At 36.9% G+C, this 14648-nt stretch overlaps 1 protein-coding gene across 1 annotated transcript in view; it reads right to left on the reverse strand.

Annotated features, from left to right (window-relative positions):
• The window catches only part of IFT57 (intraflagellar transport 57), a 53313-nt gene extending 42624 nt beyond the window's left edge, over window positions 1-10689 (reverse strand). The window contains exons 1-4 of the mRNA XM_045902822.3: window positions 10257-10689; window positions 7410-7572; window positions 6490-6608; window positions 3767-3857 (exon numbers count right to left, since the gene is read on the reverse strand). Coding sequence (XP_045758778.1) covers window positions 3767-3857; window positions 6490-6608; window positions 7410-7572; window positions 10257-10468 — 585 coding nt within the window. The 5' untranslated portion in view covers window positions 10469-10689. The remainder of the gene's footprint in view (window positions 1-3766; window positions 3858-6489; window positions 6609-7409; window positions 7573-10256) is intronic.
• Window positions 10690-14648: the final 3959 nt, after the last annotated feature.

Consider the following 14648-nt stretch of genomic DNA (forward strand, 5'->3'; position numbering starts at 1 on the left):
CCCCTTTCTCTTCAAAGGTCTTCATGGTGACAAGTGACATAGTGGGTGAAAAAATTTAACAAGAGACTTAAGGACATGGTAAGACAGTGAATGGAACTTGGTGCTCAAAGAAAAAAAAACAAACAGTAAGTGTGTGTTATTTGGTGGACACTTCCACATGTACAGTTCTACAAAGCTGCAATGGAAGATTTCAAAGATAATCCTCATCTTCAAGAACTTAGAAGGATGTAAGACAGTGGTTCTCAAAATGTGGTTCTGAGATCTGCAGCATCAGCATCAGCATCACCCGGGAGCTTGTTAGGATGCAGATTCTAAGGTTCTATCTCAGATCTACTCTGAAACTCTGGGGGTGGGGATACTAAGGTAAGCTATGAGAACTATGCTAAACTTTGGGGAATTGGAAAGATTTTATAAAATATGAAGCAATATAAATGCAGAGTATAAATACACTCAAGTGACATTTATTTATTTTATGTTTACATTTTTTTTACATTCAGGGAGGAGGGACAGTGGAGCACAGAGGTGTAGACAAAATTGATGTGACTGTTTACATCTTAAATCTTAGCCATAAATGCAGATGCACACCTTTGAGATCCAGCTCAGTTTATTCTGTGTTTGCATTGATGATGACCTACTTAACAACCAGAGTAAATGATTGAAATGCCAATGACTCAATGCCCATGGGAGAAGAGACAAGTTTATTATGCTTTTACAATAACCTAATTAGTACTGTTTACATAGGGAATCAATAAATACTTGTTGAATTAGTACTGGATTAAATGCTAATAGGTAAAAAGCTTTAATAGTAGGCAGTCAAAAAAAGGATTTAAGTTACTAAATATTACTAAGAGAGCATTCAAAAGGAATTCAAATATAAACAGACTTAGAAAAAAGTTTTAAAATAAACTAAGAGGATTCTGATTTCATTAATATAGAAGACACTCAACAATTTCCTACCATTTCTTTGCCTAATATGTACTATGTGCCCTCTTAATTCTCTGCCAATTACTAAGTATATGATTATACATAGCAGGTGAAAAAATTGTTTTGTGACCAATACTTCTTTTATCTTTTTTTAAAAGAGTTATCAATGTGTCCTATCTTGACTTGACAAGTCTAAATCTGAAGGATTCTAATTTCTAGATGATTATAGTAGAACTTTACTCTGTCAGAAATAATTTTTTCCATGCTTGAGCCACCACGCAAACTCTGGCAACAAAATAATGTAACATCCCACAATCCAAACACTTTTTGGCACTCATCTCCTTAGCAAGAGGGATGAAGAGGTAACGGAGGGCTACTCAGAATAACATGATGACAATAAGAAAGAAAGAAAAGGAAAAAATTCAAGAGACTTTTTAAGTAAGGGAACCAGCAGCCTCAGAGGCAACCCTTTGAGGAAGACCTTCCGTTTGGTCTAATGATAGTAGAAGGTCTTTACCTTACAGTTGGGATAAAATATGCAAAGAGGCAGCTTCCTAGTTTGTTTCTCTAATTTACACACCTAATGATGCTGCTTTGGATTTTAAAGGGTTCTCAGAAAAAAATTAGCTATAATTTCTAAAAGTTACATAGCAATTTGCTGACAAGCTGATTTTGAGTCCAATATTGAATGAATACCCACTTTGCACTAGTAACCTGGAGATAGAAAAAAAGTGCAAAATTGGTTTCCATCCCTACAGAGTCTTCTTTCTGACTAGTAGGTTTTTGTACTTTTTTCCCCCTGACTGGCAGTTTTGAGTTATGTCTCTGAAGCTAAATGTTAATGTACTAGGACCAGATTTCTATCGATAAACCATTAACTAATAAAGTTACTAAAAAGAGAAGATGAGGAAAATACCTGAGTAAAATAAATGAGGTCAACGAATGGGAATATGTGAGAACTTAACATTTTCTGAGCCTGAATGGAAAGACCTATTACACAAGGAATAAAGTTGAAACTCCTTAAAATGGCCAAAATGATCTGGACCTGGTCTATCTTTCCTGTGAATCGTAAACCACACACATGCATACACCCGCCTTACTTAGGAAATCTGGCCCCAGTGGTCTTCTCTCAGCTCCTTGATCAAGCTAAGCTCCTTCCTGACTCAGAGCTTTTGTACATGCAGTTCCACCAGGGTCTTGCCCAAAAGGTGCTCAATAAAACACATGCAGAATGAATGAACATATATTTACCTTCACTTTTAAAATGTAATCATATTTTTAAAAGATATCTTTTAAATTGATTAATTTTACAATGGTCTTTTTCCTTCTGTAAATAACAGAATCAGCTTTTTTCTATTTATGGTTTAAAATATTTATACTGCTGATAAAATACATGTTAAAAACTTTGACAATACAAAGAAGCATAGAAAAGGAAATAATTAGGGTGGCTCAGTCAGTTGAGCATCTGCCTTCAGCGCAGGTCATAATCCCGGAATCCTGGGATTGAGCCCTGTGTCAGGCTTCCTGCTCAGTGGGGAGTCTGCTGCTCCCTCTCCCGCTTGTGCTCTCTCTCACTCGCTCTCCAATAAATAAATAAAATCTTAAAAAAAAAAAAAAGGAAATAATCATCCATAATCTTTCTACCCATATATAACTAGTGTTAACATATTATTTTTTTCTTTTTTGTATATTTTACATACTTGGGTTTATGTACAGCAGAAATTATCATCCCTGTATCACTAACATTTCTTTGTAAATAATTTTAATGGCTACATAATATTCTACTATTAGGATATAGTCTATTTAATGGTTAGTTTCAGCATTTGCTAAAAAACGATGAAGTGATTCTTTGTGGCATATAATAGTTTAACAAATTAAGCTGAAATATAGAATATACTTATTATCTAATGATTTATTTACTTTTTAAAGATTTTATTTATTTATTTGAGAGAGAGGTACAAGCAGGGAGAGCGGCAGAGGGAGAGAGAGAGAAGCAGGCTCCTGGCTGAGCATGAAGCCCAATGTGGGGCTCAATCCCAGGACCCTGAGATTATGACCTGAGCCAAAGGCAGATGCTTAACAGACTAAGCCACCCAGGCACCCCTTATCTAATGATTTAAAAATTCACTTGGAAAATGTAATTGGCTTATGACAATAACATACACTTTAAAAAAAGGGTTTTTCCCCTGCTATTTCAATTTCAGATCATAGGTATACTTCCTAAAACACCACGGTCAATCCATCTCTGGTTCTGAGAAAGTGCTCTCTTTCTCTACCATTTTACTAGTTTAATCTGTTATAGAGACTTAATCATTTAGTTTCACAATATGAATGGAATGTTAAGAATGGTAAAGGCCCATATGCTGCCAAACAATTTAAATACCGTTGGTATTTATAAGTATTTTTAAAAATTCCTAAAGGGTAGTACTTATCCTAATTTTAGAAGCAAAGAAGAGTTGCTGAGAAATGAACAGTGTTCTTACGAAGTAGAATATATTAATCCTAAACCCTACTATTCTTTTTCAAGTTCTTTAGTATTTATGGCCTACTTCAAATCATGAATGGTTACTAATAAAATATTTACTCTTATAACTAGCAGTCTACTATTTCCTGTCTACAGTTTAAGAACCTCTGCTATAATTCAGACTTCAATCATTAGAAAACATGAGCATTAACTTAATCAAAGGTCTAAATAACTGATTCTTGGTACTCTATTTAAAAGCTTTTCTTCTCTAGAAACAATGAAATGAAATATGTTCCTAAAAATGAAGTCTAGGGGAATTAAGAGAGGGGAAAGGAATTCAAAGGTAAAAAGAAACAAAAAGTTCAGCAGCACACATACCACAAATTCTTCATCCACTTTATTTAATGTTAATTCTGCATCATCTTCTGGGACAGTTTCTTCTTCTAACTCTTCCACTGGGTATGTTGGTCTAAAATAATAAGGCTTAGTATGTGATGAGAGTTAAAAACAAAACATTTTAGCAAGACAGAAAGGTATAATGTATTTTAAGAATCCCCTCTACACCAGATCTTGTCCCTTTTTACCCCCTTTCCATAATCACTGTTACATGTTTGATGTATTCTTTTTGAAACTTTCTATGTAAAGAAGCAAAAATGTTTATCTCCAAATTTAAAGAATAAATATACACAATTGGGATGATATAATGCATATTGTTATCCAACATACTTTTTCACTTACTAATTTACCACATTTAAGTACATATACATTTTTCTCTATTTTTCCCCATACCTGCACTGTATTCCACTGAACAACAGCACCATAACTAATTTAATTAGAAACTGAGGCTGAACACTGAGGTGGTTTCTAGTTTTTTTACTAAACAATATTACAGAGATCATCCTTGTACATTCATCATTATGTCTATCATTTAGAATAAATTTATATAATAGCTGGGTCAACAACTTTGTACATATTATTGTTTTTCTGTATGTTACCAAAAACCAATTTCCAAAATGTTACTCTAATTCACACCCTCAACAACAATGACTCTATTTCTATATGTTCACAAATACTGCAAACAAACTTTAATCTTTGCCAATCATATAAGTGAAAAATCTAATTTTAATTGCATTTCTTTAAGAGAGTGAGTGAACATCTTTTCATGTTTTAATTGGTTATTGGTGTTTCTTTTTCAGTGAAATGCCTATTTATGGCCTTTGCCCTTTTGTATATTAAGAAAATTAATGCTTTGCCTAGCTTGTGTCAAAAATATTTTTCCTAGTTTATCACTATAATCTTGGCTATTCAGGACTGTTACAATTCTTATTACATAGACTTGGCAACCTTTCCTTGTGTGGATCCTAGCAGTTTTAACATCATATATACATGGCTTTTCCTTCACATGACACATTCCCACCCCTCTTTGACCTTTTAGTATTCCTATAGTTTCATTTTTCACATTTATATCTTTGACCAATCTGAAATTTATTTTGATAGAATAAGAAGGGTTCCAGTTTTGTTTTTTTTTTTAAGATTTTATTTATTTATTTGACAGACAGTGAGAGAGGGAACACAAGCAGGGGGAGTGGGAGAGGGAGAAGCAGGCTTCCCACTGAGCAGGGAGCCCAATGAGGGGCTGGATCCCTGGACCCTGGGATCATGACCTGAGCCGAAGGCAGACACTTAACGACTGAGCCACCCAGGCGCCCCAGGTTCCAGCTTTCTTACTTCCAAAATCTAATCAGTGGTCCTCACACTAAGTATTGAACGACCATATTTCTCCAACAAGATTAATGACATGTATTTCCCATATTAAAAAAACCCAAAAGTATTTAGGTTTATTTCTAGAAACTTATTTAAAAATCCATACCTCAAGACAGATTAACAAAATATGAAAATCAACATTTAATATTAAGGAAAGAAAGTACTGAGAACCAAATCAGTCTTAAGAAATAAACTTCCTATTTTATTAATTAGAATTAGATAATATCTCAAAAGCACATTTCATAACTTGTCTTGGAGTCTAATAAAGAAGTAATGTGAATCATATAGTTATTCCTTATATTGCACTAACTGGTAATACTTAGGTTGAAGCATATTAAATTGCCATTTTTTAGTTCAATAGGTGAATATCAGTAATTTCATATGGTTCAAGTTGATGATGACCTAAGTCAAGTACATTTTTTTAAAGTACTTATTAATAAGGGAATAGATTATTTATAAGAGAATATAATTGAATAAACATTAAGATATTAACAGGGAACAATATATACACCTTTCCAAAGAAATTTTTTCTCATTCCAAAGCACTGCTTGCTCATGTTTTACCTAAATAATGCTTTCCACAATCTCTAACCAGTCAATAATTCCAATCTTCAAAGAACCAAGTTTATGTATTTCCTAACTATATCTTATATAAATTGACAGTTTCTGAATATTTTATTCTCTTATCCATGTGACCAACATTTATTGAGCATCTATGATATACAAAGTACTATGCTAACTTCCATAAAGTACATATGAAGAGTTCATAGTTTCTTGCAAGAAAGCCAGACCTGTAAACAAATGTTTTAATACCAAGGGATAAATACAATCATAGAAATATAAACAAATCACTCTCAGGTCAGAGAAAGAAGCAATGAACAATGCCTAAGAGAGTGTCAGGTGGCTTCTTCAGGTGGCTATTATTCTTGCCCAGTATCTATAAGCAAAAGAGAATATCCCATTTAAAGTATTATATTAACTTCCATTTTTTCCTTAAATCTACAGCTATCAATTACCCCCATATATATACTATTTTTGTGTGTATAAATAAAGAGATCTTGAAGAAATTTCCTACATTGATAAAGAGACTCAGTTATAGTTAAACCTTTAATATTATATATTTGAACTAGGAAGGGGCATGATAAAATCAGAACTGGTTGTGACTATACCAGATATTCCAATTTTGTCCATGCAGACATTTGTAATCACCTGTGGCATTTTCAGTTTAGAAGAGTCAAGAGGAAATATTTCTTGTCAGTTCAATTAAATAGCTCCAAACCCATAGAGGAAAAAGCTATCCACATAAAATTCCTATTGCAAGGTTGGGTAATTTTTTACCTTTTCCAGGTGAAACCAATATATTTTAATGCTTCTTCTGCTAAACAGTCAAGAACATAGCATACATGTTCTCCATAACCTGACTTTAATTTTGAAGGAGGAAAATCTGCAGTTCTGCCCTGAAATACAAAAGATAAACAGGGTATTACTTGTTATTTATATTCCAAATGTCAAAATATTTTAAGCAAAGTACTGCTGAATAAATGTATCACTTCTCTACTTTTCAAATAGGATTTAAAATAACTGTAATTACATTGCTTCTTAGAAATTCATCTTCTCAATCCATTGATACATAAAAAAACTAAAGGAAAATGAAGACGTTTTATTGTCAAAGGTATCAAATTGAAAGGTAATAACCTCATGACAGAAAAAGTAATAGATCCTGTTAGGGTGGAAAGAAAAAACTAGTAAAACTACTAGCTAGGTATCCTACCGTTAAACAACCATAGGAAGGACAGAGTGAATCACTTGTCAAAAGTTAATAACATGTGTGCCAAAAATTCTTACTGCCTGTCCCCCAGGAAAAGTCAGAAATGAAAAGTACAACTGCTATCACGGTATATTAAATCAAAGCTCCCTTTCAAAATACAGTGTTTCAGCTTCCTACTAGCATTTTTTAGAAGGAGAACTAAGTATCCATAAATTTACCTCTGAGACATAACAAGCTTAAGAAAAAATATTATTACTTTGGGCTATAAAGAGTACATTGAACATTTTTAGAAGTAGCATTAATATTATAATATCAACCATTCTGAGGTTTTATCTGAAAAATCCAGATATAATTTTATGTATGTATGTGTGTGCACAGACATAGTTATTCACAGAAAATTCATCTAAAAGGGTAGCATCTACATTGAATAACCAATATTAAAATTCATAACTTGACAATATTCTGAAAGAAGAGAGTTGTTTACACTTACAAATGATCGAAGCTCAGATAATATGTTAGATATAGTTGCATTAGGGTCATCATATTCTTGAGGTTGCTCAAAGGGGCGTCCTGCTCTGTTAATCAACCAAGCAGCAAGAGTGCAAAACATGTAGAACTGTTCACCAGGGTTGGTAGGCAGTGCGAAATAGTGTCTGTTTCAAAACAAAGTGGGGAGGATGGAATATAAAATATTGCAACAAGCCTATAGTAACTAAAGGGACTAAGTCCAAAATTGCTAAAGAACTTTTTTTTTTTTAATGGCTTTAAAATCAAGACATTTATAATTCACTCTGAAGTTTCTGGTAATCCAAAACACTCATATTAAAGTTTTTAATCAACAGGACTAGAGTAATTGCTACTATACACAAAATATTAGATCAAAGATCTTACACCCACTAAATGCAGGGCATGTTAAAAAACTGATCATGTACAACTTTTGCCAATATCATTTATATGTCAAGAATAATGAATAAGAAAGTACCTCTTGAAAATGGTAATTGGGAATTAAGAGAATTTCAGAGTTTAAAAGACTTTAATGATTATTCACTATGCATTTTTACAATGTCACTGGTATCTTTACATACTGTTCCTAACCTATCAAGTATGTTAAACAGTTGTTCTCATCTTGGCTGCATATTTGAAGCCCCTGAGGGAGCTCGTCAAACTATTGCTCCTGGACCAAACGTTGCTTCTTCCCTTATGAATTAAATCAGAACTTCTGGGAGTAAAGCCCCAGTACAAGTATGTTTCAAAACAAATCATCACATCCACAGTCTAACAAACATTTGTTGACTTTTGCTAAATCCCTAGCCTACTAAAAACAGTCCTACAAAGATCAATATATGATTTATACTTAAATAGGTTAAGAATAAAACTTGCTAATAATATTCAAGTCAGTTTGATCAAAGATCTTTGTTTTATGTGCAGTTATTAATTTTATGTGCAGTTTATAATTGTATTTATGGCTATTATAACTATTTTTCATAAGAATCAGCAGTCCACTCTCATGTTTCCCAAACTTTTTCCTGCAGGGTAGTACAAATGTTCTGAAAGATAACAGCTGGGAAGAAAAAGGTCAGGAAGTCCTTCCAGGTATATGTTCACAACGCTTTCAAAGTACCCACTAAAACTACTGAAAACTCATCTTTTCCTTCCAGGCTGATACCAACTCCAGAACAGAGGACTGGATACCGACAGATCCTCCAGATGTAGGACAGTGGTTCTCAAACTTAACCATGCATCAGAATCACCGAAAAGGCTTGTTAAACAGACTTCTAGGCTCCACCCCTAGAATTTCTGATGCAGTATACCTGGAAAAGGGCCTGTGGCATTGCATTTCTAATAAATTCCCAAGCGATGCTGCTGCTGATCTGATGACCACAGTCTGGGAACCATTAAATTAGGATATTGCCATGCAAATCCATGATTCAAAATATCCTGCTGAACTCCTGAGGAAATAGTACAGTGGTTATACCACTAGAATCTTAAGGCCATTTTATTTTAGTTTGAAAAATATACTTGGGGACAAAAATGCATTTTTATCATAGAAAATGTTGGTTGTTTATACTATCCTTAATGACTTATTGAAGTAATAACTCCCAATCCCAAAACTCCTATCATAGATCAAGCAACACTACTTTTTCCTCTAACTTTTCTCCTGTTAGGGACTGACTTAGCAGTATGGGCAGTTTACATAGAGCCTATATATCTTAAAATTCAAGTTACTGGAAGAGAGCGAGGAATGAAATCAAAACTGTCAAGGGAGGGGCGCCTGGGTGGCTCAGATGGTTAAGCGTCTGCCTTCGGCTTGGATCATGATCCCGGGGTCCTGGGATCCAGCCCCACATCAGTCTCCCTGCTCAGCGGGGAGCCTGCTTCTCCCTCTCCCTCTGCTGGCCGCTCCCCCGCTTGTTCTCTCTCTCTCAGTCAAATAAAAAATAAAAAAATCTTAAAAAAAAAAAAACTGTCAAGGGAAATTATTTAAGCCAAGGTATAGCCATTAAAAGAAAGTATTACAGATTTTTAATCTAAATTGCATTTTACGCAATAAACAAATATAAGTATTAACTTATTTATCTGGCTGTCACTAAGCTACACTGATTGTGAGAAAAAGTGCTAGCTGTGCATTACCCTCAACAACTAATGGCACTGACTTCAGGATACAATGGACTTTTCCCCATCAGAACAAGGCAGAACTTGAGGTTGTATGATAGACACAGTTCCCATTGTTGTCATTTCATTTGTCTTTTCCACTTCTCAGTTTCTGAGAGTACTCTTACTGCAAAGGTAGAAGTCTTTTAAACCACAGCAATCAGTCAACAAGTTTACTAACTTCATATAAAGTCAAGCAAGGTCCTAGGTACCCACAGTTACCAGCTGTAGGGACAAATTATCGCAGAGGAAAACAAAAACTAGAAATAGAGCTAATATGATAACAGTATTCATCTTTGGGGATGAGATTATGGGTAATATCAGTATTTTCTACATACTTACTTGTGTTTTTCTGAGTCCTCTACAATAGGTACTTTTATAACTTTTATAATCAGAGAAAAAGTTTGTGTTTTGTGGAGGTTTGTGTGTGCTTTAAAGACTAAGAAAGCCAAGCCGTCTTCCGGTCCTTTCAGCGATTCTGAAACTTCACTCTCTCTAAAAAATACCAAAGCTAAACTCTGTGAGCTCCGTGGCCTCTGTCGCCAAGTCTGGGGTGAAGTGCCCTTTCCTGGCTAGGAAGATGGAGGCAAGCGCTAATTCGCGTTCAAGGCTCCCCAGGAGGCCAGGAGAGGCAGCTCCCCGGGGTCCAGCCGGCACCCAGGCGCTGGAGGACGGGGGCACCCACCTGGACGGGGGCTTCAGGTTGTTCTTCCGGAGGAGTTTCTCCTCGTAGTGGAGCAGCTTCAGCTTCTCCACCAGGTCCTCCATCACCACGAACATGTGGTAGGCCGCGCCGGGCCCCCGCTCCACGACCACCTCCCCTGACCCTTCGCCGCGGGACCGAGACACTCCATCCTCCAAACCTGACGGCGTGACCACTGCGGCCGCGGCCGCCATCACGAAGCAGGCGGAAAGCGCCCGGCGTGGGCTCCGGCCCACAGACCTCCGCGGCCTCCGCCGCCAGAGCCGCCGCACCTAGGACCGCCGCGACTGGTTACCAGGCGACCGCCGGGCAACCCGTCACCAGGGAAACTAGACTCCGCCTCCTTCCCGCCCCCGTTTCTTCTAAATTCCCTCCAACCAGGGCGGGCTTTCCGGACGACGTCCCTCCGGACCCGCACCCCTCCCCCGCCTCTGGAGAGGGGGTGGCTGGGAGGCCGTCCCGCCCCTTCCTGGGGGCGTGGCGCCCCGCCTCCACGCCGGGCCACGCCTCCTGGCGGAGGAGGGGCCGAGTTGCGTCTCTGCGAGCGCTCCCGGTGGCTGGTGGCTGGCTGGGGGCGTGTTGGGCCTGGTGGTTACCGACCGCAGGGGTATCTGAGTCCGCGGTTAGCGTTGAAGAAATTAAGGGGGAAGGAGGACGCGCGCAGTCTTGGAGGCTACGCTAGCCCAGTGCTGTATTTTCACTATTCTTCTCAAAATTGAAAGTTTTCACGGTTGCAAAAATAGTCGATATCGTAGTTTCCCTTTACCTCAGGAACTTTCCAACAAGAGGTTTCTGTATTTGCTGTATTTGATTTAACAGAATATTATAAACCTTGAAGTATTATAATTCCCCCCTGTTACTCCCGCGCTGGAAAAGGAAAGGGGTGGGGAAAAGAAGGGCGGAGGATGAGCAAAAAGGAGGCACTAGGAAGGATTTGTTCTACCTCCGAAACAAGAATTCTAAATTCACATCCTGCTAATTAATCTGTTTCAAGCCCATTACATGTGGCATAAAATTTGAGGGTTCCTTGTTAAAATCAACAAAATAAAGGGGATTATCTTGAATTTCTCTGCACGACAGCGCTACGTGTGGCTAAAGAGAGGTACTACCGTACTCTGCAGCTGTTAGGAAAACAGGAAAGGTGACTTAACTGACCGCAGCTTTACAGTTCTCAAAACAGGCTTGTGTATCAAGCAGTTTTCCAAAAAGTTGCATAAAATATGAGGCAAGTGGTAGATGTGTGAAGGTTTCACGGGAGAAGAGAATGTGTGGGAAGAGGTTGAAAATGTATTTGTGTTTATGATGTGATTTGGGGGAGATCTCTGATGTATCATACCTGCTACTATAGAACAGAAGAGTCACGGTTTTTTTTGACATAACTGAAGTTTTGAAATTTATCTAATATATTTTTGTTTGTTTTAGAAAATGGGTGGAGGAGCACTTTTCATTTTAATATCAGTCTAGGCCTAACTTCTTTCTGATACTAATAAAGTTATTAAAGTGAAAAATCAAAAAGGCAAATATCTTTTTCCATTTACCAGAGAAAGGAAATACATAAAATAATTTAGAAAGTAACCAAAGGGAAGGGCCACAGAGAATTGCTTTTTAAATAAATAATGTTGCTTTTCTACTGCAAGTCATCAGCCACCTGCTTTTAACAAAGATAGGTTGGAAAATTGGATTTGATTGTACCCTACTGCAGATTTGGTCTTTTTCTTTGCTTCCTCAGAAGAGTGTTTCTCACCCACACATCGCCACCCCAGCCACCACATTTGTGGGTGAGGGATATTGTGGTACGTCTGTCTAACTTTCAGAGTACAAGATAGATGCATAGCTTTTTACAATTGGAAAAGACAAATGAAAGCTCAGATACATGCTTTGAGATGCTTGGTTAGTCAGCAAGCAACCTGTGGCTGTTTAAATGACACTCAAAAAGGTTTCAGGGGCGCCTGGGTGGCTCAGTTGGTTAAGCGACTGCCTTCGGCTCAGGTCATGATCCTGGAGTCCCGGGATCAGGTCCCGCATCGGGCTCCCTGCTTGGCAGGGAGTCTGCTTCTCCCTCTGACCCTCCCCCCTGTCATGCTCTCTGTCTCTCATTCTCTCTCTCTCAAATAAAAAAAAAAAAAAAAAAAGGTTTCAGACTTTCCAGGTAAATTGGTTCCACCCAGGGATGTAGATGTTCACTCCAGGCATGCTGCCTGCATAAGATGTTCTGACATTTTCAGAAAGTTATATATGGCACTCAAGATGAAATAGCCAAACATTGTATTTTGGCTGAGAAAATCTCTAACAACATACTTATTTTGACTAGAGGGAAAAAAAAAAAAATAGAAAAACCCACCTGTCCCAGAACCTAGCCGTTTTCTTCCCAGGTACGATACTGATGCATCCTGGCTTGAAAGCAGTATGAAGAATTATTTCTCCCCTTCATTGTTGTGAAGAAGAAAAAAGACTAAAATAAAATAAAAAGAGTGCCGCAGTAACTGTGGCACAGAAAGAATGAAAGAAACAAAGGAAAAGCCAACTGTTCAACATTTTGTGTTTTCCCATAGAAAAAAAGATGGGAAACAGCACTGAAATGTCATTTCATTTTTATAAGGCCCATGAATTTTACTGAATCTTTGTTACCCATCATAGTTGATAACACTTCTCTTTCCCTGCTGGAAGTATTTCCTTCACATGTGTGAGAATGTACACTTAAATCCTCTTCCAGCTGTTCCAGCCCCTTGGAAGCTCTGGGGTACATTTTTGTTAGCAGTTTTGCCGGACTAGCTCCTATATTGACCAGGGAGTTAGAGAAGGTCTTGAAGAGAAAGGAATGTTGAGGCATGTGCATTCTTCCTTTTAAGAATCTTAAGAGATTTATCTCTGGCTCTATGTGTTGACCACAATTAATAGCCAGGCTTCTGACTTGGACTTTTAACTCTTGCAAACTGTGAAATGATTGGAGGTAATTTTTAAGGCCCTTAAGTTCTTTTTGTGAGTGAATGGGCTAATCTCTGGAAACTGAACAGTATTCTGATCAAAGGGAGGTTTAAACTAAATGGATTTCCCGAAAGACGCTGAGCAAGGCCAGCAGTAAAAAGGAGGCAGGTTCAAAGATGGAGGAAGGCTTTCCAGCTGCAACTCCGAATATAAGAATAAGTCCTTCAAGACTGGGCATGCTTAAAGAACAAACCTGCTTTGTGTTATAAATGGCTTCAAGATGTTAAAAACTTAGAAAACCACTAATTGAAAAAACCTTCTTAGCCTAATAGAAAGTATCTGCCAAATATCTAAAAAGAAAAAGTCATGTTTAAATGTGAAGCATTAGAGGAAATGTCTTTTAAAGTCAAGACCGAGATGAAGACACTCACTCTTCTAAACTGTACTAGAGATCAGAGCCAGCACACTGGATAAAAATTAGTAAGTATTGCAGAAGAAACTGTTGCAGGTGATATGATTAAGTAAAAAATTCCAAGAGACAGCAAGTTTGCCTTCTACAACGAGATCCAAACTAAAGAAAAGTTACTAGAAGAACAAAAACCTCAAAAATAAGCCATATATAGAACACAGGAATAAGTCTATCATTATCATTATGGAGAAATCATTAAACTTTACTGAAAGTCATAGAAAAATCCAAATACGGATACGATGTTCATGAATGAGAAAAATTATCTTTGCCCAATCTTTAAACTCAATGCAATTTTCAATAAAATTACAAGAGGGCTGATACTGAAAATCATATGTAAAAGTAAATTTGAAGAAGACTGGGGAAGGAACCATGATATCAGATAGCGGTCTCCTAATCAAAGTGTAACTTAAAATAATGACATCACAGTAATAAATAGAAAATAGAAAGTCTGGAAACAGGTGAGAATTTATTTGGAAATTCAGTATATGACAAAATTGGTGTTACCAGTTAGTGGAGAAGGATGAGCTAGTCAGTAAATGCTCTTGAATTTATGGGTTATCCATATGGAAACAAAATTACATCTCTGAATTCCAACACATAAATTCCAGTTGGATTGAAGATGTAAATGTGAAATACTTAAAGGATGTTTAGAAGGGAACAAAAGAGTATCTTTAACCTTAATGTAGGGAAGGATACCTTGAAGGAAATAAAAAACAAATTTTAAAGGAAAGAGAAACTCATTAAATTTATGAACTTAGATAAAAAAGAGAACTATATAAACAATGAAGAAAAAAGATATTTGTGGCCCATTTAATGTCAATGGATTAGTCTCCAGAATATACAAAGGTCATCATAAATCCTCTGGGCCATGTTGAAGGATTTTAGATATTTTCTTCTAGGTCAGGATTTCTTGGCCTTTAACACGATTGGCATTTTAGGCTGGATAATTCTCTCTGGTTGGGTACTGCTCTATACATTGT

Source organism: Mirounga angustirostris, unplaced genomic scaffold (assembly GCF_029215605.1).
Source record: "Mirounga angustirostris isolate CCGP_5_RB_7025 unplaced genomic scaffold, mMirAng1.0.hap1 SCAF_1, whole genome shotgun sequence".
NCBI lineage: Eukaryota > Metazoa > Chordata > Mammalia > Carnivora > Phocidae > Mirounga > Mirounga angustirostris.